At 38.6% G+C, this 26,218-nt stretch overlaps 4 protein-coding genes across 6 annotated transcripts; 2 read left to right on the plus strand and 2 right to left on the minus strand.

Annotated features, from left to right (window-relative positions):
- On the plus strand, window positions 5,328-9,443 carry LOC109722119 (carotenoid cleavage dioxygenase 8 homolog B, chloroplastic). Its single transcript, XM_020250005.1, has 7 exons — window positions 5,328-5,633; window positions 7,176-7,706; window positions 7,814-8,026; window positions 8,119-8,312; window positions 8,414-8,603; window positions 8,714-8,816; window positions 9,228-9,443. The coding sequence occupies exons 1-7, from the start codon at window positions 5,328-5,330 to the stop codon at window positions 9,374-9,376; spliced, it is 1,686 nt and encodes a 561-aa protein (XP_020105594.1). The 3' UTR covers window positions 9,377-9,443.
- On the minus strand, window positions 9,735-14,371 carry LOC109722007 (chaperone protein ClpB1). 2 transcript variants are annotated; one of them, XR_002219359.1, is made up of 8 exons: window positions 13,021-14,179; window positions 12,732-12,913; window positions 12,338-12,619; window positions 11,618-11,958; window positions 11,090-11,369; window positions 10,509-10,706; window positions 10,000-10,408; window positions 9,735-9,946 (listed from the first exon to the last, which is right to left on the minus strand). XR_002219359.1 is itself a non-coding variant. In XM_020249847.1 (7 exons), the coding sequence occupies exons 1-7, from the start codon at window positions 14,177-14,179 to the stop codon at window positions 10,103-10,105; spliced, it is 2,748 nt and encodes a 915-aa protein (XP_020105436.1). In that variant the 5' UTR covers window positions 14,180-14,371; the 3' UTR covers window positions 9,735-10,102. The 2 variants fall into 2 exon arrangements, 1 of the variants encoding a protein (XP_020105436.1); XM_020249847.1 differs by having other exon boundaries at window positions 9,735-10,408; window positions 13,021-14,371.
- On the plus strand, window positions 14,564-18,917 carry LOC109722008 (probable transcriptional regulatory protein At2g25830). Of its 2 annotated transcripts, none has more exons than XM_020249849.1 (8): window positions 14,564-14,770; window positions 14,853-14,986; window positions 15,394-15,455; window positions 16,643-16,799; window positions 16,973-17,160; window positions 17,779-17,899; window positions 18,312-18,432; window positions 18,647-18,917. In XM_020249849.1, the coding sequence occupies exons 1-7, from the start codon at window positions 14,686-14,688 to the stop codon at window positions 18,402-18,404; spliced, it is 840 nt and encodes a 279-aa protein (XP_020105438.1). In that variant the 5' UTR covers window positions 14,564-14,685; the 3' UTR covers window positions 18,405-18,432; window positions 18,647-18,917. The 2 variants fall into 2 exon arrangements, with proteins under 2 accessions (XP_020105438.1, XP_020105437.1); XM_020249848.1 differs by having other exon boundaries at window positions 14,566-14,770; window positions 16,883-17,160.
- Window positions 19,300-25,844, minus strand: LOC109722445 (nuclear pore complex protein NUP85). Its single transcript, XM_020250512.1, has 18 exons — window positions 25,450-25,844; window positions 24,871-24,973; window positions 24,624-24,734; window positions 24,434-24,517; window positions 23,767-23,838; window positions 23,608-23,664; window positions 23,252-23,371; window positions 22,978-23,178; window positions 22,703-22,813; window positions 22,565-22,602; window positions 22,314-22,470; window positions 21,875-21,976; window positions 21,723-21,779; window positions 21,155-21,301; window positions 20,911-20,981; window positions 20,738-20,825; window positions 20,276-20,332; window positions 19,300-19,876 (listed from the first exon to the last, which is right to left on the minus strand). The coding sequence occupies exons 1-18, from the start codon at window positions 25,842-25,844 to the stop codon at window positions 19,679-19,681; spliced, it is 2,169 nt and encodes a 722-aa protein (XP_020106101.1). The 3' UTR covers window positions 19,300-19,678.

The raw sequence follows: 26,218 nt of genomic DNA on the forward strand, positions 1-26,218 counted from the left end.
TCACATCAACCATTCAAATTGTCAATTTTGAGATCTTTTGATCACTAGCCAAATAATGTCGAAAATTTATAAAATTTAGCCTTCAAATATTTTCAATAGTGTAGATCAAATCTAGCGACGCCAATCGTCGATTTATAAGCCGCATCATTTAAAGCAACTCAGTAGTATTGAGGTTTTCGTGCTATCCACAATATAGCTTATTCTATCATAATGGTAGATTATTATAATGTTAATATTTATCATACTCATAATCGAATTTAATATTCTTCTATTAAACATCCAGTAAATGCACAATTGGGTGAGGCATACTTATTATTGTGAAGTAAAGATTCCAATATTAAATTAATTAATATATCTCCAAGTTTTGGGGCGTCCACTAGGGATCAAATTAAATAATTGTCCAAGGAACGGCACGAACGTATATACCAACATTAATTAAATAATTTAATTATTGGAAATATATAATATATTAATATAAGTTCGGCTATTATACTGTAGATTTTTTTGTACTTTTAGGGCATTTTGCGTTCAAGGATGGAATTGGATGGATATGGGATGAATGGAATGATGGAAATGCGAAGAATATTGGAATGGATAATGAATGGGAATGAATGGAATGGTAATTGAATGGCCCACTTTCTCAAAAGTTTGGTTTATTTATGGATTGAAAATTGGAATGAGTATTCACATTTCCATTATTTGGTCGTACAAACTAAAAATTATAGAAATACTATAATACTAATTTACTCTCACAATATAAATTATATTATTTAAAATTATTAAAATATAATACTATTCTCTAATAAGTTTTCAAAAAAATATCAAATTTATTTTAAAAACTTTATTGATGTAAGTTAGGATAGGGTTTTGAGAGAGATAGATTTTTTTTTTTTTTTATGAGAAAAGGGATGAAGAGAAGGAGGTTAAGATATCACATGAGCTTCAAGAACTTAGTGGGCTTCCGGAATGAAATCTCAATCCGGCTAGAAGACGCGAATTCAAGTTGAAGGTATTGAGTCATCCCATCCATTCCGGAATAGGAATCCAATCGATTCATGCGAACCAAACAAAATTAACCGATTTGATCAAACTGATTTCCAATTCCATACCCAAAATGGATGAACCAAACAAACCCTTAAATTCACTGTTAGATTATGTGTTTCATAATTTTATCCGTTGTAATTATAAGAACGAAAGTATTTATATTCATAGAAGTATAATAGTTCTGATCTATATAATATAATATAATATAATATAAAAAAAAATATATATATAAAGAGAATTAAAATTAATTTAAAAAGATTTTGATTTGAAACAGAATGATTGCAATGGGCGAAAAAGTCCCACACAAAATAAAAGAAAAGGAGGGGCATGTCGTTTGCCCACCTTCGTCTCTTTCCCACTATGGGTGGTGAGGAATCCAACCGAGATTCCTTTTACCATTTCACTTGCACACCGCTTATGGAAAGCCCTTTTTTTTTTAATATATATATGGCAAATCATGTAGCACTTGAAGAATCCAGTAAGTAAATTGTCGTTTTTACCCTTGTAATGTTTTTTATTTTTTTGAGTGGGCCTATAATTTTTTTTTTTAAAAAAAAAAGATTAAATAGTATTCTGACGGAATTGAAAGAAAGAAAATTTTAAAATTATAAGAAAGTAAAAAAATATAAATAATTATGCAAAAAATAATAAAGAAAAATATAGAAGAAAAAGACTATAGAAGATAGTCAAAAAGATAAAAATTGAATAATTTTGGCCGTAGAAATTATGAAAAGCGCAAAGATTTGATAGAAAAGATTCGAGAGAGAAAATAAGAAGAGAAACTATTATATAATTATCAATTTCTTTTTTTTTTTGGAGCTTTTCATTTGTTATGGTAGTATCACCACTGCAAAGCAGTTTGATGGTATCCTCTATTTGGATTATCAAATCGAATTTAAATTTTTGTTTTGAAAATAAATTTTATAATATTGTTTTTGAAAAATAATGATTATTTTATTTAGTTTACCAGTGTGGTGGTGGTGTCTAATTCAGAACCATCCATAAACGAAATTTTGCATGTTTAAAATCAAGTCACATATTTTAGTTGACTTAGATGAAGTCTCATATTTAAGCTATTTGAGACTAGTTTGATTCTATTTTGTGAGAAAAATAGCTACATTTGTAGTGTATTTTCTACGCAGAAAAAACCAATGCTACAAGAATCGGATCGAATCGGCTGGCCAGCTCCAATAACTGGAGCAATCTAACCAATAAGAAACAACACAAATCTACATTAGATATGAAAACAATTTTTACATAAAGAACATATATAAATTGAAAATATTTTAATGTTCCTTGTCGACGGTTCAACTACAGGTTTACGTTAATATTTCATGGCCTGCGTCCTCATCTTCTCAAATTGTTCAAAAATAACTTATTCAGTATAAAAATTTTTAAGTTTAATTGTAATTAAAGAATTTGAATTTTATTTCTTCAAAAGTTTTGTTATTCATAATTTAATGTGATAATATTTTTCACTTACGAGGTGATCTATCTTATTTTTAAAAAATAACTTTAAGATCAAATATAAAATTTTATTCTAAATATTTTATCACATTTTTATGTACTAAATTTTTAAAAATTTAAATAAATTAAATAAATATATAAAATAAAATATTCATACATTTAAATATGATCTAAAATAACATCAGCCGTAAATTGAGCAAGGCATGGTAAAAAAAAAATAAAAGGTAAAAGAATAATCATTAATTTTTTTCCAATGAAATGACAACACTTTGGTGTATCATATATATATATATATATAGGGCATCCAAATCATTACTCTATACAAATTGTGAAGGGCCCATACTAAATTCACATTAATTATTACGTTGGTGACGAACTGATTGAACTAGAATCTAGCATATTCTAATGAATAATTTGCAATTACTTTTTTTTTTTCCTTTTTTAATGAACTTTTTCTAACTAGAGTCTAACTTAGAGCCGCATATAAATATTGAACAACAAAATTAATCCATTGTATAATTAAGTGACCCTCAAAACATTTTAGTGGACTATTGCATCATCTATATATGTGTACTCTTGTCATGGTATAAGATAGAAATTGAATATATAAGTTTGGTAGGAGGGTTTTTAAAATCAAACATGCATAAATGAATGCGTCAAAACATCTAACCTACCATTAGCAAATGGATTGCATCAGCATAATTTTTGCATGCATGACTCCACCAAGTACAATTAATTATGTTTATTATTTATTTGCTTTAATTAATAAACAAGCTTTGGTGCACACTAAGCTCCAATGGAGGAGGCAAAATCTTGATCAACAAGGAATTTTAGACACTGTCCACCACTAGTTTGAACATCAAATCAACCAAGTTGGTGGAGCTGCTTATGTGTGTGCCTTTCACTCAGCACTTATTAGAGAATTTTTTGCTTGGAATTGATCCGTAATGTATCAGTTTTCCAAAACTCAAAGGGAGAGATACAATGTCACTATATATATATATATATATATAGAGAGAGAGAGAGAGAGTCTGGCTATGGTGCTTGTAAAAGCACGAATCATTTTGTGCTTGTAGGTTTTTAACCGTTAGATCAGCACTGTTGATCATTTACACCCGTCAGATTATACTATTCAACCAACCACCCACTCAACCCTAGAGAGCCCACATCATCCTAACTACATATTTTTAAATCTAAAGGCTAAAAGCTTACAAGCAACACATACACCAATGTGTTGGTACTTTTAAAAGCATAGGAGCTCAATTCTATATATATATATATANATCGAAAATTTTAGTGCTATATCACAACTTTTTATAGAATTTTTATTTTCAGCCGTTAAAAATTGTTTTCCACCATTAGATTTAACCCCTTAATTATTTTTACCTGTTAGATTATACTATTCAATCAACCACCTACTCAACCCTAAGAGGTTTATATCATCCTAACCGCACATTTCTCAATTCAAGAACTTAAAAACTAATAGTATCAATAACTTGTATATATATATATATATATATACAAGTTTATCAAGCTCTTGACACTATCGAGTTTTTTATTGTTAGATCTACCCTTTGGTCATTTCCATCCGTTAAATTATACTATTCAACCAACCACCCACTTAACGTTGAAGGACCACTATCATTCTAACCATTCATCTTTTCATCCAACGGCTGAAAACTTAATAGTATTAAGCATTTGGTACTATCGATAGTATAATAGTATAATTCTATATTATATATAGTTCTTTCAATACTGTTGATTTTTGAAGCTATTGGATGTCGAGTTAATGGATGTTTTCAATCTAATTAGATATGGAGCAAGGATGGTGATTTAGGTACATGAAGAACACTCTCTAGATATTGATCGAAGATGATCAGATTCATCAAAACATATATAATTTGTACATGTTTTGCTACATAAAATATGAAAAAAAAAATCTAATAATTTAGTGAATATAAAAATATGATAACAATAATTCTCTTGCGCATGCCCTCAGTTATGGAGTTGAGCCGATTTTTGTAGAAAAAAATGATGTGATTTTTAGACAACGCTATATTTTGAACCCAACACCGATTGCTGGAAGAGTTATTAAGAGTAGGGTAATGGAATGCATTTTGTTAAACGCTGGAATAGTGTAGAGCCTTTCCTTTTCCAGTTGCTTCTCTTTTTTTCTTTTTGTTTCGCTCCTAGATTCCTTTTTGGTTTTTTAGAGGCGTAGTAAATTCTCTTACCGACGTGTTATTTTTTTCATTTAAAAAAAATTATGGAATTGGATTTAGAGGGTATTTAAGTAATTATTGAATTTCTTAAATGGTGCTGCATCATAAGATTCCAAAAGGAATAACTTCAAAAAAACCCTGTGGTTTAAAGTGTGTTAATTTGCCCCCTTGTGGTTTCATTTTTCTCTTTTTATTATCAATTTTTTTTTTTTTCTTAAATCAGTGATAAAGTTAAAATTAAAGGATACTAAAGTAAATATTCGATAAATCTAGGTAGGTATCTAAAGTTTTTTTGTATATAATTTAACGAATAAAAACAAAACTACATAAGGGCAAATTAATACACTTTAAACTATGGAGTACCAAAGTGAGAAAGTGTAAAACCATGGGATTTTTTTGAAGTTTTCCCATTCCAAAAATAACCCGAAGTGGACTCCGTAGGAGCATAGAAACGGAGCTCGTCCTGTAGCAAATGAGAATTTCCACCTAACGAGATTCCCATGCCCTCTATATATACCCATACAAAATTCCAACATTCGCTTCAACTCAAAACCAAATCTCACAAGTACACTCTACACCCCCTTTCCCTCTTTAATGGCCTCTTTGGTGCTCTCCCCTCCTCTTCGACCCCGCGTTCCTTTTCCTTCTTATTTACATCGCTTACACTCTGCTCGGTCCATCTTAGCGAGTCCCGGTCATGTAAACCCGAACAGCCGACGTCGCGGTAATCCGCGCGAGTCCCTCGCCGCGAGTGTCGCGACGGAACCGCGCGTTGTCGTTCCCCTCCCGCCGGTCGAAACGGAGCGCGGAGGAGAGCAGAAGCTCGCGGCGTGGAGGAGTGTAAGGCAGGAGAGGTGGGAGGGGGAGTTGGAGGTAGAGGGGGAGATACCACTTTGGCTGGTAATTAAAATAAACATCATGATCTATATATGATTCCATGCATGCATGTTTTGTTTGCATGATTCCATACAAACTAATTATATGCTAATAAGATAAGAAGCTTCTTAAGAAAGTACTATTGAATTTTCTCGCCTTCTTAAAATGATCATAAAAGATCGACGTAAAATTATAAGCTTAAGCTGATAGAGAACAATTATACCATATTATATCTAATAAAAGTCTGGTTGAATTCCTAATTTGAGAATATTAACTTAAATTGTACTTTTTGGAAGAACGATAATAATTAAGAGAACAAATAAGCTAATTAATCGGTGTAATTTATAGCGCGAGTAATGAATGATTAGTCCAAAGTGGTTGTCAAGTTTAATATGAACCCATTATTTGTCTTGGAATGGTTTGGAATAATAAAAAAAAACAAGAAATAGCTCCAATACAAAGTCTTATTACGTACGAAAAGAAAAGTTAATAAACATATATCATGTTGTACAAGATCAAATAAAGTTGCATAAACGTTTTGTCATCTGTTGAGATAATTAATTATTCCTATGGGCTAAACCTTATGATTGTCACTTTCAATATATATATATATATACATACACATTCAAACAACAAAATAATTAAACTACGTGAGAGCGCTGACCCTACGCTCTAAGTGATGTTGTGTCGAACCCATATCTTAAGATTTCTTTTATATATTTTTTAAAATTTCCTAACTTACTAACAATTTTAAATTAATAAATAGATAGGATCTATAATGAAGGGACCACAACCTTGATTTGATGTTCACTATCGAGGAGAGTGGTTTGGCCACGTTTGAAGCTTTTTTTATTTATTATTATTAATGATGATCATACACAGAACTGTATAATAAGAAGTTGCTAAATTCTCTAGTTTATTCCGTAGATTCCATTGGGTTATATTTAGCTTAATACGAGGTTAGATCTTTGTCGGGATATTAGACGACAATAATCAATAGAGATGCGCTTATATTTGTTTCCTTTTTGGAATTGCCCCGAGAATCATTATGACTGTAAAAAAGTGTACGAAAATATGTAACTTAATGGATAGTACTTTAATTATAACCTACAGTTAATGATTTTATAAATTTTTAAATAAACTTCAAATATCACTTTTTTTTTTACTTTACTATATAATTTAAAGTGTATTACTTTAGTATTTTATGATTTTTTTTTTCTTTTCGTAAGCGTTTTTGTTAATTTTTCATTAAATCGTGTACAAAAATTTAAGATATTTTATCTATGGTTTATCGAATATTCATTTTAGTACATTATAATTTATCGAATTTTTTACTTTAGTATTATATAATTTTAACTTTATCAAATAACGAAGAAGATAATAAAAAGAGAAAAATAAAATTACAGAATATACAAATAATATATTTTAAATTATATAATGCTAGAGTGAAAAACCGTAAAACCATAAAAATGGTATTTAAAATTTTTCCTAAACTTTTATTCAAAGCTCGGAACTATACGTACCAATGAGTTTGTGCTTTTAATAGTATAGAAGCTTAATTTGTAGAACGGCACGTACCTCCGGAATGGGCCGGGGGTGTGGAACATCGACGAGCACGAGTTCCGGCACCTCTTCGACGGCTACGCCACGCTCGTCCGCCTCTCCTTCCGCGGCGGCCGCATGGCTGCTGCCCACCGCCAGCTCGAGTCGGCGGCCTACGCGGCGGCCAAGCGCAACCGCCGCCTCTGCTACCGCGAGTTCTCCGAGGCCCCCAGGCCCGAGAACTTCCTTGCGTACGTCGGCGAGCTGGCGAGCCTCTTCTCGGGGAGCTCCCTCACCGACAACGCGAACACCGGGGTGGTCGTACTCGGCGACGGCCGCGTGCTGTGCCTGACGGAGACGGTCAAGGGGTCGATAGAGATCGATCCCGACACGCTGGACACGGTCGGCAAGTTCGAGTTCTCCGACGGCCTCGGCAGCCTGATTCACTCGGCGCACCCAGTGGTCACCGCGGAAGAGTTCGTCACCCTCTTGCCGGATTTGCTCCGCCCCGGGTACCTGGTCGTCAGGATGGTACCCGGGAGCAACGAGAGGAAGGTAGTTAATACCAATCATCAAGCTCTCAACCAACTGCATTGTGTTGTTATGTTTTGAGTAACAACACGTAAAAATACTTACGTGCGTATTGATTATATATTTGACAGGTGATCGGGAGGGTGAATTGTCGGGGCGGGCCCGCGCCGGGGTGGGTGCACTCGTTTCCGGTGACGGAGCATTACGTGGTGGTGCCGGAGATGCCGCTGCGGTACTGCGCCCGGAATCTGCTGAGGGCGGAGCCGACGCCGCTCTACAAGTTTGAATGGCACCCGGAGAGCGGGAGCTACATGCACGTTATGTGCAAGGCCAGTGGCAAAATTGTAAGCCCATTTGATCTCTAAATCCTTACAAAGTAAAATTCAGAAAAATGCACTGATTTTTTTTTTGGGGTTCTGTTATTGAAACTGGACAGGTGGCAAGTGTGGAGGTGCCGCCGTTCGTGACGTTCCACTTCATCAACGCATACGAGGAGGAGGACGGCGACGGCCGGGTCACCGCCATCGTCGCCGACTGCTGCGAGCACTACGCCGACACCTCCATCCTCGAGAAACTTCGCCTCCAGAATCTCAAATCTTTCACTGGCCTGGACGTCCTACCTGACGCCAGGTACTCACTCAGCTGTTATGGTCTCCTTCAAACAGATGATTCTTATTCAATGGATTGAGAATCTGATTTTTTTCTTTTGTGGGGGTGGGGGGTGTGATTAGGGTGGGAAGGTTCAGAATCCCTTTGGATGGGAGCCCAATTGGGGAATTGGACGCAGCACTGGACCCAAACGAGCACGGACGAGGGATGGACATGTGCAGCATAAACCCAGCACACTTGGGCAAAAGATACAGATACTTGTACGCCTGCGGAGCCCAACGCCCCTGCAACTTCCCCAACACAGTCACGAAGGTAACATATGGAGAGTACAAAGCAATTACCCACTTGTTATTTATACATGCGAATTAGTTAGTTAGGATAAATCTGTGGGTTTGAAATTGGGCTTAAATGTTGCTTTTCAGGTTGATCTTGTCGAGAAGAGGGCGAAGAACTGGCACGAAGACGGCGCGGTGCCGTCGGAGCCTTTCTTCGTGGCTAGACCGGGAGCGGTCGAGGAGGACGACGGTGAGTCGCATTTTTTACTACTCTTGTTGCTCTACTAGACTTTTTTTTTCTTTTTTTTTTTTTTGAGAAAAAAATAGCACGCTACCCGCTTCATTCATTCATGATATGAACTTGCTCTACTAGGCTTGAGTTTGACTGTGGTGCAAGGTACACCGCAATCATGTTTGAGAATTTCATCTGAAACTGCTAAAGTTTTAATTTTTGTAGTAATTTCGAAATTGAATTCTAAATTTACTGTATTTACTGCTCAATCTGTTTTCACTAAATCTCTTCAGCATTACTCTTATCTTATTAAAGGTTCAAGCTAAATTTATAATTTAATTAATACGGCCCCGCGCTTAAGCGACACTCAACTTGTCCCTTACAAATGCATTGTTAGGCAAATCCAAATAAAATTTGATCTATTTACAGGGGTTGTTATTTCCATGGTGAGTTCCCAAAATGGAGAAGGGTACGCTCTGCTTCTGGATGGTTCCACATTTGAAGAGATCGCACGTGCCAAATTCCCGTACGGCCTCCCTTACGGGTTGCACGGTTGTTGGATCCCCAGAAAAAATTAGCCCCTGCTGCTAACTATATGGCTACGAAATAAGCTTATAGATTTGTCAAGCTTTTCTGTAATTTTCCTAGATGAATCAAGTAGTTTTGTGTGATGAAAGAAGTATATATATACAACTAATGTACATCTCATAGTGTGAGAAAGAAGTATATATATAACGAATGTACATCTCATAGTGTGAAAGGTTGTAGAGTTTCTGTACAAGCTATAGTAATATATGGCAAATGAGCACTTTTGTTCTCCCAAATTGTGTGTTCATAGAGCACAGATATTGTTCAGATAGAATGTGAGATTTAGTTGAGAGCTCAGGAACTTATTTTTTGATCTTTATATAGCAGAAGAAATAAATATATATCCAATTAGAAAAACCAAAATTCTGGTTATTGAAACTACAGAAGGCTCTCAAAAATTATTATGAGAACCACACTACTCTGCACAATGAGAAGGTTCAAGTAATACAGAGGAGGAATTTACACTACAAATACCGCTGGTAAAATCACCATTACAAGGTCCAGTTCCTAGCTTTGAAGAGCCAAAAAGTGCGCAAACACCACAAAACGAAATTAATACACTTCAAATCCAAAAAGTGCGCAAACACCACAAAAACAAAACGAAATTAATACAAGAAGAAGTCGACAACAAGAAGATCACAGAATTTGTCCTAACGGACCATTGCTAATAGCTTTATTTATTTGAACTCCACCGGCCGTCTTCCATCGAGAAAACTTCACTCTTCGTCCATGTCGATGCCATCTTCGTCCGGCATTTCTATTTTCATCTTCTTCACCGCTTGAGCAGCATCACTCTTTGCAATCCCGTTCGGGATCTCGATCAGGATATCTGATTTTTGCCCTGTCGCTGCATTAACCATCCCGCCGTTCTTCTCCACTGTATATGTCAACTCCTTTTCCCCAGGAGAAGCATCAATATACACAGTAGAGTTCTCGTCGATCTCCTCTCGTATCAACATCTTCGACAGCTGCGTCACCACTCTCTTCTCCAGCCACCTTCTAATCGGTCTAGCACCATATACCTGCAAACACCCAGAATCAACAATTGTCTCGCGATTCAGTCCAAGTTACAGTAAACCGGCAATTTAAAATTTCAGTATTAAGATGTAAAAGGAAACTTACAGGGTCATAGGATTCCGACAAAACCACGTCTAAAGCAGCATCAGTCACAGCTAAGGCGACGCCCCTCTCAGCAAGACGGGCGGCAACATCCTTCATCTGAAGCCTTGCGACCTTCCTCAGTTGCTCATGAGAGAGTGGATCGAATATCACTATCTCATCTAATCGGTTAAGTAACTCTGGCCTGAAATGCTTCCTCACCTGAACACAATAAACCGAATGAATTGGTTGGAATCCCAAATAACCTCCAAATTATGGCACAACAAACTAAACGGAAACAAGCTAATTTTAAATCTCTAATCCTGCTATCTCTGCATATAGTTGGTAACAAGGTTTGAAATTAGAGGGGAAACTACATTGGTTGCAGCAATAACCTAAACAATAACAGGCATAAACCAACTACACTGAGGGATAAATTAGCTCAACAGAGGGGGGCAAATAATTATGCCTAGTTATTGTAGTATATTTCAGTTTGATCTGATCATAAATTCCCGGTAATATTTTACTATGTTTGGGAGGAAAGCAACTTTGAATCTATCAGCTCAAACAAGGTGATAAGAAAAGGTTGCAAAAAGATTCATTACCTCCTGCATGACTCGATCACGAGCAATCTGCATAGTGGATTTGCCCACCATTCCAGCAAGAAGGTGCTCGGCTCCCAGATTTGAAGTCATAATGATGACGGTGTTGGTGAAGTCGACAGTCCTCCCTTGCCCATCGGTCAATCGACCATCGTCGAGGACCTGAAGAAGGGTATTGAAGACGGCAACATGCGCCTTCTCCACCTCGTCGAAAAGGATGACACTGTATGGCCGCCTCCTCACTTGCTCTGTAAGCTGCCCACCTTCCTCATGGCCAACATACCTACATTTTGATAGAATAGCATAAGCACCCAGATAAAACACTAGACTAGACTAGTAGAGACTAGTTAGTGCCAATTTGGCCTAGCTTCTTCTGAAATAGTTTCTCACTCCAAGTTAAAGATTCCGTTTCTAAGAAGTATGCTAAGGTGACTTTCACAAAAAATATTCAAGTTTCTTCACAGCCCTCTACACAAATAGACACTTTTCTGGTTATGCCCAAGCTATATAAACCAAGAGAGAAAAACTTACCCTGGTGGCGCGCCAATGAGTCGGGCGACCGAGTGCTGCTCCATATATTCTGACATGTCGATGCGAATTAGAAGGTTCTCATCATCAAACAACTGCTCTGCGAGCGCTTTGGCAAGCTCCGTCTTGCCGACACCGGTCGGCCCCAAGAAGAGGAATGAGCCGGTCGGCTGCTGTGGCCGGCCAAGGCCGGCACGGGACCTCAACACAGCCTCCGCCACCGCATCGACTGCCTGTTCCTGTCCGACCACTCTCTTGTGCAGCCGCTCCGCCAGGCCCATCAGTCTCTCCTTATCATTCTGGCCGAGCCTGGTCACCGGAATTCCCGTCCACCGGCTCACCACCTGTAAAGTAAACAAAATTTCAGCATACCACAACAGAGAAAAAAAAAAAAAAAATAGAGGAATTGAAAAGAGAGGTTAACTGCAAATTATCCTTAGCTATAACAATCCTTCATAGAGCTTGAAGAGGATTCAAAATTAAACGAGAAGTGAAACAATTATTAAACATTAGAGGTTATCTAATTTCATGAACTAAATTGTTATGGTTTTAACTCTTCTAGTGACAAAATTGACCTATGGACCTGTCGAACTTCATAGACATTTTTTTTTCCTCTCCCTTTATTTTGAGAATACAGGAACTAAATTTGATTAACCAGAGAATACAGGAACTAAATTTGATTAACCAGAATAAAACCTCTATAAGAGTTCCTAATGTGAGTACCTCTGCAATGTGCTCGGGTCCGACGGTCTCGGTTAACATCAAGTTCTCACTGGTATCACCCTCGAGCCTGGCAATTGCAGCATCGATCTCTTGGAGAGCGCCATAGCGGAGATCGGCGGCGCGGGCCAAATCATATCTTCTCTCCGCCTCCTGTAAAGTGAAGAGCAGCTCCTCTCGGCGCTGTTTCAATCTTCTGATCTCGTCGATTCTCTCCTTCTCCTTCTGATACTTCATCTTCAGCGGCTGCAGCTTATCTCTCAAATCATCCAACTCTTTCTTAACCTGAAAACAAACAAACAAACAAACAAACAACACAGAATCATGTTAGAGCTTCATCTAAGATCAAATTTCGTCTCCGGAGAATGTATGTTTCAGAAATGATAATAATACCGACCTCAACGAGCCGAGCTTTGCTCGCTTTATCCTTTTCCTTCTCGAGAGCATGCAATTCGATCTCGAGCTGTATCCTCTTCCTCTCGAGGTTGTCGATCTCCTCCGGTTGACTGTCGAGCTGCACCCTCACATTCGCGCAAGCCTCGTCCACCAAATCGATGGCCTTATCAGGTAGATGCCGACCTTTTTAGGAGTCATAACAACATAGATTAATCAGCATCAAAATTCAAAAAATAATAATAATAATGATATAATTGAATACATGGAACTGGAACCGGCAACGAACATACCTGTAATGTAGCGGCTGGAGAGTTGCGCGGCGACGACGAGGGCCCGATCCTGGATCCGAACACCATGGTGGCCTTCATACTTCTCCTTCAACCCTCGGAGAATGCTGATGGTATCGGCGACGCTGGGCTCCGCCACGTACACTTGCTGGAACCTGCGCTCGAATGCGGCGTCTTTCTCCACGTACTTGCGATACTCCTCGAGCGTGGTGGCGCCGATGCACCGGAGCTGACCCCGGGCGAGCATGGGCTTGAAGAGGTTGGCGGCGTCCATGGAGCCCTCGGCGCGGCCGGCGCCGAGGACGAGGTGAATCTCGTCGATGAAGAGGATGACCTTCCCTTCGGCTTCCTCGACTTCCTTGAGCACGGCTTTGAGGCGCTCCTCGAACTCGCCGCGGTACTTGGCCCCGGCGACGAGCGCGCCCATGTCGAGCGCGACGAGGCGGACGTCGAGGAGGTTGCTGGGCACGTCCCCGCGAACGATGCGCTGGGCGAGGCCCTCGACGACGGCGGTCTTGCCGACGCCGGGGTCGCCGATGAGGACGGGGTTGTTCTTGGTGCGCCGGGAGAGGATGCGGACCACGCGCCGGATCTCCTCGTCGCGGCCGATGACGGGGTCCAGCTTGCCGGCGACCTCCACGAGGTCGCGGCCGTAGGTCTTGAGGGCCTCGAAGTTGGAGTCCCCGGAGGCGCTCTCCACGCGGCGCCGCCCCTCCTTGCCGCGGAGCTTCTCGAGCTCGGCGCGCACGCGCGCGGCGCTGACCCCGGCCTCCTTGAGCGCGTCGGCGATCTGCGGGTCGTCGAGGAGGCCGAGCACGAGCTGGTCCACGGCCAGGTGCGAGTCCCCGCGCGCCTTCTGCGACGACTGCGCGCGGCGGAGGCACTTGATCAGCGCCGTGGACGCGGGCACCTCGTCGGGGGGAGGCGACTGCGAGGGGAGCTTCTTCAGCGCGTGGTTCACCACGCGCTCGAACGACTCGCCGGCGCCGCCGCCGCCGCCGGCGGCGTTGGAGATGGCCTGGCGGAGCAGGCCCGCCTGGTCGGCGGCGAGCGCGGCGGCGAGGTGGAGCGGCGTCAGCTGCGCGTGGCCCGCGCCCAGCGCGAGCTCGTGCGCCGCCACGATCGCCTCGTTCGTCTTGTGCGTGAACTTGTCGGGATTCATGGCGCTCTAGCGTTAGCTTCGCTTATTAGCTTCGGTAGAACTGCGCGAGATTGAATAGTGGAACTGCTTCGATGCGTATTCGTGCGCTGTTTGTTGCGTGTTTATGATCTGAGGATGCGGGGAGTGGAGGGGAGGGGGTATAAGAAGGAGAGGGAGAAGATGATTCGCCATTACTCTGGAAGGAGAAGGTGCTAGATGGTGCGGGAGAGTTCTAGGACCTTGGAGGGGACGGGACGATCAGGTGTTCGGACGGTCGGATATGAGTTGGTGCGAATTCGAGATTTATCCAGAAGTTGCCACGTAGCCGACAAGAATTTTTTCTTTTTTTTGGAAAAAAAAAAGGAAAATGTATCCTTTTTGGGTTCCGGGTAGGGGGGTCCACATACAGCCCACGTCTGTAACTCCGGGCCCACTCATCGAGAGCCCACCTCATCGACTCGGTGAGGCATTTCGTCGAGCACGCCGCGGGCGCGCGCGGCACGCGAACGAGCTCCGCGGCGCCGCCCATGTCTACTACGGCGAGAGCCCTCGGCGCTCTCGTCCACAGGGTCTCCCTCTCCTCCCTCACGAGCCACCCATTGACGCTCCCTAGTACGTGCTCTCCCTCGACCTCTTCTTCTTCTCCATTTGATCAAAAAGCTCATCTCGTTTCTTTCTTTCTGGGGGGAGTTAGGGATTGGATTATTGGAGAGGATTTCGCGGTCTACACCGTTTCACGATGTTGGTCGCGCCCACAGAGTGAGGAGGATTTGGACGTCTCAACCGGTTTGTATGGGGAGGCGTTCTTGTAAGATCGCCGGTAGAAAGGTAGGATTTTTATTTTTTTTTTAATTGATAATTTTTTGCTTATAAATTTTACTCTACAGTTGAAGTGGCCTTTATTAGATCAAATGGTATGGATATAACACATCATTGGATGCTTTTTGGTAACTATACATGTTCAGAAACCTTATTTGGCTCTAGCAAGTGTGAAAATTTACAACTACTGTTGTATAAATTTGAAGTGGTTTGCTAATGAGAACTCTGATTCACGAGGTTTCGAAAGAGAAATGTTTGTATACTAGAAGCGTTTTGTAATTTTAGGTGCCAAAGAAGCTTATCAAACTCAAAATAAGGAAAATGGCATCTCGTAAGCATTGGATTCTTATTAACAATTCCGGATCATTTTTTTTAATCATTTTTGGACCGAGTACATAAGATCTCGTTTTTCACAGGATGCGCAAAATCTGAAGAAGATGAAGCGCAACAGCAAAATCGGGAAAGAAATTGTTGCTGCGTAAGTTCATATTAATCTCTGCTGTTGCTNATGAAGTAAATAAAAGAAGAGTTAAGTTCCTTCTAATTTCATTGTCTTAGTCTTCGTCATCAAATACATAAGTAATTCCTTATGGAGACCCTAATAGAAATATCTTCTTCATATATAATTAAATAAATTGTGTGTTTTAATTTGGATTCGCTAGTTATTTATTGCCGGAGTGATTATCATCCTTTACAAATGAAAATTAAATAGTAATGTTTCCTCGCCCCTTTTTTTGGTAAATTATATAATTTTACCAAACGTTTCTTATATAGTAATTTTCTAATAACTTTTTAAAGCCAATTTGGATGAACATTGTAAATTTTGAACTAAATTCCAAACTTTCCTCACCCCTCATATATATATTTTTTTATAATCTTTTAAGCCAATTTAGATGTACAATCTAAATTTTGAAAAAATTATTCAAATTTTAATATAAATCTAAACTTATAATGTACATTTAATGCTTTCGCAAATAATCATTTAAATAGTTTTCCCTTACTTGTATCGGAAGTTATTTTTTGAAATTAATTTTTTAGGCATTAACAAATCTATTTATAGCCTTTTACAAATTCTCTTGATGGATATTTAATATCAAATTAAATATGTATGAAATTTTATTTGTATGATGTTTTGCTTATCCTATTATTAAATATACTCATACATATTAATTACGTAAAAAATATTTGAATTTCTCTATTAACTTTTATTGTAACTTAAAATCAAATTCATATTTTGTTTCATTATATGTGTTGCTATTTGAAATTTGCCAATTCGAAATTGAATTTGTGTTTTAAATTTCTGATTTAAAGGTTGTGTAAAAGGTTTTAATTAACAGCTAAAAATGGTTTTGTAAAATTACCTTCTGTTAAAGAAATTGTGTGAAAAATATCAAAGATAGCGAAAAGCGATTTAAGCTTTAGCAACTTTTTAAATAGTCAAACTTATACACAAACACTATAAGCCAAAAAAAAAAAAAAGGTGAAATGTGGAACAATATGTCTAGAATTCAAACAGAATGCTGATAAAAATTAAAGATAAAAGAAAAGCCGAATATCATTTTTCAGCCTTAAAAATTTTAGCTTTCATGCTTTGTGCAAATGGTTTGCATTATATGTATATATTATGGCATGTTAAACAAAAAAATAAAATTATATATTATGCAGCATCAAAAAAGGCGGCCCAAATCCATCGTCAAACACCAACTTAGCAACCATACTAGAGAAAGCTAGAGAGCTCGACATCCCAAAGGAAATCGTGGAGCGTAACATTAAAAAAGCATCAGAAAAGGGCCAAGAGACTTATATCGAAAAGTTCTACGAGGTACATTAGTAATGCTGTATTATAGCTGCATACGAGCTTTGCATCTTATATGTAGTATAGTCCATCTCTTTATGATGAATTAGGTATACGGGTTTGGTGGAGTTGGTATGGTTGTCGAGGTTCTTACTGACAAAATAACAAGATCTGTTGCTGCTGTCCGAGGTGTGGTGAAGGACTGTGGAGCAAAATTGGCTGATCCTGGGTCTATTATGTTCAAATTCAGACGCGCTCGAGTTGTAAATGTAAAGGCTGCTGATGCTGACAAGGACCAGCTGCTTATTGTTGCTTTAGATTCTGGTGCCGAAGATGTAATTGAGCCAACAATTTATGATGATGACTCAGAAGAAGATCGTCAAGAAAGGTTCTTCTCAATCCGATAATTAGTGACATCACTTGCAATTTTGACATGTTCCTCCATTAGGAGTCAGCTTTCTGAAAGATGTGATCATTTTAAATTTTGAAGTCATTTTGCCACTCCGAATGATTGAAAATGAAAATGAAACTGCACTGGCACTATGTGACACGGAAAAGATATTAAAATTTAAGTCCAGGTTTTAAAGGCAATATACAATTAGTTGATATATGAAGATCACGTTTTTTTTTTTTTGTACTTCGATTTTGATTATTGAATAGTAGTCGAATGAGGACCCACCTTCTTATTTGCCGGCTTAGTCACATCATCACATCACTTTTAGCCAAGTTGTTGTTTTCGAGTTCTCTATTGCCAGCCTACACGACCGGATTGCTGATACATACAAAACACATCTTCATGTCTTAACAGAGCTTTGTTTATTATTCACTTTCTGAGATTTGAGGAAGCTTATAGTATTTTTCTTAGATTTGAGGAAGCTTATAGTATTTTTTATTCATTTAAAATCCATTCGTAGTTCGTTCAGTGTTGTGTGGCAGCCAAATCAGTTTGATAGGAGTCGGAAGCTTCTTCGCTGCAATGTTCTTATAGCCGATTCAATTTTTGCAGCTATTACAAAATCATTACTTCAGCAGAAGACTACCCTGTCATATTATCGAAACTACGAGATGAAGGAATAGCATTTGAACAGGATAATGGGTTTGAGCTACTGCCATTGAACCCCATTGAGGTGCTCTATCAACATTCCTGCTCTATCTCGATCATTTTAGTGAGGTCTTGTAGACATTATTCTCCTTGTCAGTTGCTTGCTTCTGTTGTCGTACATCTTCAGTAAAAAAATTTCAAGAATATTTTCTTTGCCACCCAGTTCAGGTCAAATTCACATACAAATTAGTTAAATGTTTAGAATTTACTAGTTTCTTACTGGTCATCAGTTGCAATTGAGACCATTTTATAGCCAACCGTCTCAGCATGTAGAATTCTAAGATAAATCAATAGGTTTCATAGACAAAAACTTTTATTAAGTGCTCTCTTTATCAATTTTCCATTGTTTATAGAGGAGTATTACATAAAACATTTCAGATAAGAAGTTAGCATCGCCCTTTTCCTCACTAAGACCCTCCTTTCATGTTATTTAACAGGTCGATGATGAAGCTATGGAGCTAAACAAGGAGCTTATGTCCAAGCTCCTTGAGCTTGATGATGTTGATGCTGTTTATTCAGATCAGAAGTGATCAAGCATGATGATCATCAAGTCATTGCGTAAGCAGGATTACCATTTTGATTTGAACTTTGCCTTCGTTCACTGTGGCTTGAACATTCTATGTTTTCTAAGGGTTCCCAAACCTGAGCAAAGCAAAATCTTGCTACTTATGTGATCTCTTAATATATTTTAAACAAATTTACTTCATACTTAGGTATTGTATTTAACTCCTAATTCATAGTAAAACTAATGTTTTGTTTTTTTTATCGCCAGATGCGTTGCTGAAGTGATAGGGCCAGATCAATGAGCATGACGAGGCGGCTGGCGTTTCATTTTTCCAGTCAGAAGTGACTAAAGAGCCGCAGAGTTGATGTTTTCAATTGCCATGCCTTTTCACTTAATTTACATTGTGTATGTGATTTTACTTTTAATTTGAGGGACTCATATGGGCTTTTTAAGTTGTAAAATGAGAAGAAATATAAGTTGTTCAAACCTCAATTGTTATTTCTTGTTCATAGTTGATCAGGATACGATACTGAATAAATTATATTCTTTTTAGTTCTGTTTGAATGCATAAATATCATATACAGTATACTACTTAATTTACTTAAAAAATTTGCACATCTGATTGATAAAAAGTGTAATCAAATTTTTAGAATGAGATCTCATATTCGGAGGGTAAATTTTTTATAAAAAAAAAAAAAAAAAGATAAAATATCTTATAGATAAAATATACTATTCTATCAAAGCGTAGATAATAATAGATAATAAGATCTTTAAACAAGCAAAAACTAAACTCCTTATTCATAATTATACTATAGATAAAATATACTATTCTATCAAATCGTAGATAATAATAGATAATAAGATCTTTAAATAAGCAAAAACTAAACTCCTTATTCATAATTATACTAAAAAAAAAATCATACATAATAAGCTATTCTTAGATAATCTCTTGTAACTCATCCAATTCTAGTCAGTATTTTGCCTTCTCTCCGTATCAAATTGGTAAAAATTTTAGCAGAACTGTACAACAAGCTTCTTCAAGAAAGTTTTAAGTTATGGCATTGTACATAAATTAGGTGTACCACTTTCGCCAGTCCGATATTAAAGAAAATAACACATAACGTTACACTAATGATCCCAAAAATAAACAAGCTGCAGAGTCGAAAGCTACTCGTCGATGATACATTGTTGCTCCATTCCTCAATGAGCTTCAGAGGGATCGGTGTTGAGTATTGCTGCTGATTCGAAATTTACCACAATGAGAATGGCTTAGCCATGAAGTTGACAGTGTGAATAAACTCAGCATTCTTCAAGAATGGCACGCCCGAGATTTGCAGCGAGAGCTAATCTAACTGAGCTTAGTGCTTGCGGTGGCAAGTTGGTGTCGCAGTAATCTGGGCGCAGCTTCGCCATGGATAATTCTTGAAGCTTGTTTAGCAGCAAATTTGTTTCGGCAACATTTAATAGAGGCTGGGGTTTCCAATTCAACAAAGTAACCTGGATACCACAATAAAAAAGAGAAAATAATAATCAGACAATGAGACTTGCATCAAGGTTCAAAAAAAAAAAAAAAAATCCACTTATTTTTTGGTTTTTCTTGGTCTGCGTCAAAATCTCTTTATATGGACCAAAATTTATTTGACCGGAATAATGAGTGTATCTTTCCCACCACTGCCTACTGATCATTAAGTGGTTGTTCTCAGACTCAAACATATTATCATGTGATTGCATACTGACACGGAACCTTTCCAAGGCAAATAATAACTACTAGAAAATTCAAGAAACTATAATTCAATTATTTGCAAAGCCAGTTCTAAATCCTAGTTCAATCACTTGGTTTGCAGTATTGCTGATAACATAATAATAAATGTTAACCTATCAATGTAAATGACCTACCGAGTCATGCAAAAGAGGGAGCCAGAAACGTTGCGGTGTAGACGGATTCCTCATAAGCTGCATAAATTGAGATATAGTGAATAATGTTGATATCGGAGTCAGATCAAATAGAAAATCACTAAATTGAAAAAAACCATGTCGACTTGTTTTCTTAATCAGGCTCTACCATTCATGTACAAACATCGCAGGTTTGTTGATGCCCTACATACTTCATATGTCAAAGTTGAGAACAAGAACTAACTAGGAAGCTTGTCGCTTCAACTGTCAAGCAGTATACTTTAACAAAAACAAATGTAATAACATGTAAGTCAGAGAATATTTAGTCGAAGTTTACGAGACAAGTGCTACTAAGCGCCAGAAGTGTGATAGCTTTGCTAAATGGTCTGGCTGTAGATGCCAGACCATTTATATAAAGTAAACTGATTTTTTACTGCAATTAATTGCTAAGAGACACAACAGTACCTGAATAAGTGATTGCATGGACTGTCGAGCAGCATCGACAGCTCTCCCTTCTAACGCCAGGTGAAGGGATCGTTTAAAATCCCGATATCTGTTGCCAAAGCATGTTGTTAAAAATAATGAAAACATGAATCATGAAAGATGAGATAGAAGGAAGCAAAAGCACAAAGAGGTACTTGTGAAGAAACTCAAGGCCTCCGGCAGTCCCAACATCTGAACCAAGCAATTCAATCAAACCCTCCCATTGCTGTCAATTAGTTGAAATAATCAGTTTCGAACAAGAAATATTGCAAGTGGAGATAATTGTGAACAAATTTCTCCTCCTAATGAAGAATAAGAACTCAATAAAGCTGTTAGGCTTTTAGTTGACAGCATACAACTTATACACGCAAAAACTTTTTTCATCCAAGAAAATAGCACCTTGAAACTATCATCAGAGACTGACTTCCCAATACTTTCAAATAGCTGTTGAGCAATCCTGTCAAGAGAAACTTTGTCACCTGCTTGCTGAAACCAGTAAACCCCAGACCCTTTTCTACCATGCTTCCAATGGCACATGCCAGCAATCTGATAGGACAAAATGAAAGGGAAAAAAGAAAAATAAGAGTGCTTGAAAATAAGAACCATTTGAAGCCACCAAAGCACATGTTCAGTGCAAAACTGAGCTTAAGCTCTAGAACTTATCCTCTCAAGTTTGAGTTTGTTAGCCCCACTTAAACTGAACAAGGGATGTCAAAAGTTTCTCTATAGAAAGCAGATGCTTCCAATAACCACGCAGTTGACTAACAATTAGTGTACAGACAAGAGGCTAAAATGAGCTTTTCAAATAGTTTTACTCCAGTGGCACTTCTGCAGAAGCACCGGATAAGCCAAACATGCCCACAACATGCCCAAATTGGCTTGCAAACAAGGCTGCAAAGAGCGCTAGTTTGTTACGACCGAACCATGATAAGATACCCCACGAATTAGCATGTGCTTTTAAAGATACCTTCATGATGCTTGAACTGATGTTTTCCAGTTCATATAAACGACAAATCTCCAGAGTCTAGTCAACAGAAAAAGATTCAGGTCATCATCAAGCAGATAATAGTAGCATTTATGAGAAGCCTTTCCACCGAGTAAAGTGACAAGTTAAATCACCTTGAGTACTAACTGATAATTTTGTACAGGCTGTCTGTAAAGTAAAATCTCCAGCAAACCTAGACCTTGCTTTGGGCATGATGCTAGATAAGTTGGTGCAATCTGAGAACAGTTCGGTCAAAGTTAAACAAGTGCTTTGGTCAGACAAACTAGTGCTTTGTTGTAATACAAAATAACAGATGAGGGGAAAGATGCATTTCATTTGATAAATTTGTCTCCCAAATATAGTAGATTCACACCAAAAAAAAAAAGATATTATCTTAGTATGACGCTTGATTCAATAGCAGGATAGTAGCGAATAGATTAATAAAGGGTTACTCTAGGGTATTCGTTACTCACTCAGCAATTCAGCATACAGAAGTACATAGAAACTTCATATAAGAGAATTGCGTGCCAATGTGGAAATACCACTAATTAACAACCAAACGAAGGAACTCACTTGCCAGGTCAAAGGATGAGAGGACAAAACTTGGGCATAACCAAGCCGATGGAGTTCCTCTATGCTGATACCTCCCAAGTTATACCGTTCCTCATGCAGCAGAATACCAAAATTATCACTACTAGCTGTCAACAATTCCATGGCATGAACAACCATCCTGTACAAAGAACCAGCATACATGTGAAAATAAATATTAAAATACTACCAAATAGAAAGAGATTCACATTTGGAAATTTGATTGCTTAGCTTACCATGATCCAAATGACTTTGAGCACTCTGCTAAAACAACCTAACAAGTCAAAACAAGAAAACTATAATAAGAATACGTCATTGGTGATGTAATCCTACTTACGGGAAGAAAGAAAAAACTAAATGTATCTTGTTCTTACCTCCGGATTTTCTCCAAAAATACCAGTAAGAAGTCTTATCAATCCATTGTAATTGGAGGATGGTTTCAGCTGCATACATTTCTGAGCCAAGTTTTGCATACCTTCTAAACCCTAAACAATCATACATGTAACAAAAGTAAGTAGAGATCCAGCCATGAATAAGTGCAAATACTTCAATTGCCCCCACATTAGCAAGATTAGTTACAGAAAAACCAAAGAAAATAGTGAGTATCAGATTCCACCACAAAAAATGTTACACGTTTATAGTAACTAACCACTGTGAACGGTCTTATATAGAGAAAGTGCGATATAAACAACTCCATCCAATGACAAGTTGCAACAGTAAGATTCTTGATGTTCCCCAGCATGATCTGAAGCAAATTCCTCAAGCCATCCCGAGTTTCAGGGTGGCTGCATTGCACCCAAAATGCACTGCTTTCGAGTTTACTTACATGACCCCTCCATTTTTCCCATGCCTAGCAAATCAAAATAGACAAGTGTTCGTTGATAATTCGATTAAAAGGATATACAGACATTATACCAATATACCTTGATATATTCTTGTTTGGTCTTACAGCATTGACCTAATCTTCCAGGTGGTAAATCAGGACGCATTCGCGGCATTGTTGAAACAAGAACAGCAACCGCCTCTACCAACCCATTTTCAATCTGCACCATGCAAATGCGGTCAGCTAAACTGATGTTCAAAGAACCAGAATCTTGCAAAGTCCTAAAGTAATTCCATCAGAACTTATACAAGGGTTGCAAGAGAGAGCAAAATGAATAGGTCACAATATACAGAACCTAATTTGATCTTCACGATAAGTTAAGCAACATGCAACACCTATAAAGTAATTGGAGTACTAGAAAATTTCAATGACTCAAATTGACCTATAAATACAGACCTCGCGGCTGTCTAGCTGATCCAACTGATAAGATCCATGTAATCTAAGCAACTTTACCTGAAATAGAAAAGTCCATTTTCAAGTCAAAATAAAATCATACCACGTATATTTCTAGTAAAACTCAGTTTCCAGCAAAGAGAATCAAAAGAATAAACTTGCCACAGTGTCAAGCCATCCAACTGCAAGTGCTGCTGACAGCCCTTCCCAGTAATCAGGATCATCCTCAAAAACCTGAAAAGCATACTCTCGATGAAACTGCGTTGTTTGATTTCTTTCAAAGTAGAAATTTGATCATCTTCTATAGATTTTCACAAACTTAAGATGGCCTCAGAAATCCATATATCCTAAGGTTCTAGAAGAGTGAAAAGGCTAGACAACCTTGCAGACACCAGCTTAAAGAAACTCTGCAGCTAACATTTTGAGAAGTATCAAGATGATTAGTAAATCTCACAAAAGAGGCTCAAGTGATGAATGATTGGCCATTCTTACTACTCACTCAAATTTTATATAGAAATAGGAAACACACAGTTAAAGAACATTTACAAAGGTCATACACATCAAGGAAATAGGAACAAACCATATTCTGACTTATTCTACTGAGAAGCTGTTTCTAAATTTGGGTGGCAAAATGGACAAGAAAACAATCCATTTACCAAAGCATCACTATGAAAATAGTATGTCCAAATAAAAGTGATTTCTGATTCAACCAGCACGCCAAATTAGAAATCCAGTTCATGAATAGATTAGCGAATGCATGTTCAGCATATGCTTTCTGGTTAAATAGAACTGGAGATTAAAAAAGTACTGCATAGAAGATAGATAAAACCTTCAAGGTATCAAGCTTTTTCTGGAGACTGGAAATCTTTGTATGTATTGTACTTTCAGTCCTGGTCAAGAGACTGTCGTAGTCCTGACAACAAAGAAAGGAGTCCTAAGAAAAATTCGTAAAGCACACAATACTCACATCCACACTTAAGAAAAAAGAAATGAACAAAGGTCAAAGGAAGGAACATTACTGCTAACCAATCAACAAGACACTCCGGAAGCCAACTCGACACCTGCTTATCGACATAGAATATCTCCATGAGCTGCCACGCAGCCTTCAAACTCTTAGGCTCCTCGCCAGGCTGCAATAAAGAGTTATGGATTCAACTTAAAGACTACAGAACAAACAATCATAAACCGGTAGAATAGAATTTAAAGAGAGAAGAATCAGGATGTTCTCAGTGAATTCGATCGCATCACGAAGTAAAACTCAATAACCTGTAAGATCATCTTTGGATCTTCAATTACAGCAGAAGGAAGAGGCTTCCGCTCCCCAAGCAGATTGGATATGCTATTACTGTATTCCAGAACATGATGCCACCTGCTGGCCATGAAAAAAAAGAAATACAACAAAATCTTACTACCTTTACCTATTTAAAAAATAATGAATAATGCATAGACTATTTCTGTATGGTGATATAGTCCAGACTGCATGAAAGCTTCATATCTGTTCATCTTCCTAACCCAGGAAAACTAAATGTTACTACTTTAAACAGCCATACGGTACTACAAATCATGGTTTATTTTTTGCAGTACTGTGTTATGCCGATGATTCCAGGGACCGTTCTGTAGAAATACACCCACAAATTTCTCCCACACTCAACTCCAACTAAGGCCCATTAGAGAATCTCATTATCATTCGAATAGAAGTAGAGTGACAGAAACAGTAGTAGTTTCTATGAGTGATCTCTTAATGTCATAGAATATAATTTCCCAAAAAGCTCAAACATCCTAGTAACATGAAATAACATTTCAATTTAAAAGCTCATACAAAGATGTGACAACATATAGTTTTACCATTCGGTGCGTATCGAAGAGTTCGGCATCCTCGACGATGCTGCAAACAAATTCTTCTGACTCTGGAGAAGCGCGAAGGGGGCAACGGACCCGTACGCAATCCTCCGCCTCTCCGCTTCGCTGACCTCCCCCTCGCCATTGCCGAGCTTCACCTCCACCACCTTTCCCCCGATCTCCTCCTCGGGGCCTTCGGCGCCGGTTCCATCTAGGGTTTCCGAATCCGGGGGAGGGGGGCGGATGCACGCCACCTGGAGGTTATTCCCGCGGGACCAGGAGACGTAGACGCGGAAGAGTGGGGACCTGAGGCCGTGGTGCACGCGGTGGGTCACCGGGCCCACGGCCTCCGGCGAGAAAGGGACGAGGGAGTCGCCGGAGTCCGATGGTCGTCCAGGCATCTTCGCCGGAGGGTCGCCGGACTGGAGAGAGAGAACTAGGGTTTCGGGGAGGAGGAGGGGTTTGGTGGGGTTTTGATGTATAATGGGTAATTGTTGGCGGGTTTAAGAGAGGTTGTCGATAGAAACTAGTCTATATAAGTCGGCATCGAAATAGCTAGATTTGCCGACAACAGTTCTGAAATCGGCCTCGAAATGTCTAAACGTGCGTGCCGACTTTAGGTGACTCCAGTTGTTCGGAAAACTAAGAGCAACGCCGACTTTACCTGAAAACGGCGACGAAACAGCTACTCTCCCCGCATTCGACAAACTATAAATTTTCGCCCAAAAAATTAAGTTGGGAAGGCACTATGCAATGTTTGCTGTCCAAACACGAA

The sequence above is a fragment of the Ananas comosus genome, linkage group 16 (assembly GCF_001540865.1).
Source record: "Ananas comosus cultivar F153 linkage group 16, ASM154086v1, whole genome shotgun sequence".
In the NCBI taxonomy this organism is placed as follows: Eukaryota; Viridiplantae; Streptophyta; class Magnoliopsida; order Poales; family Bromeliaceae; genus Ananas; species Ananas comosus.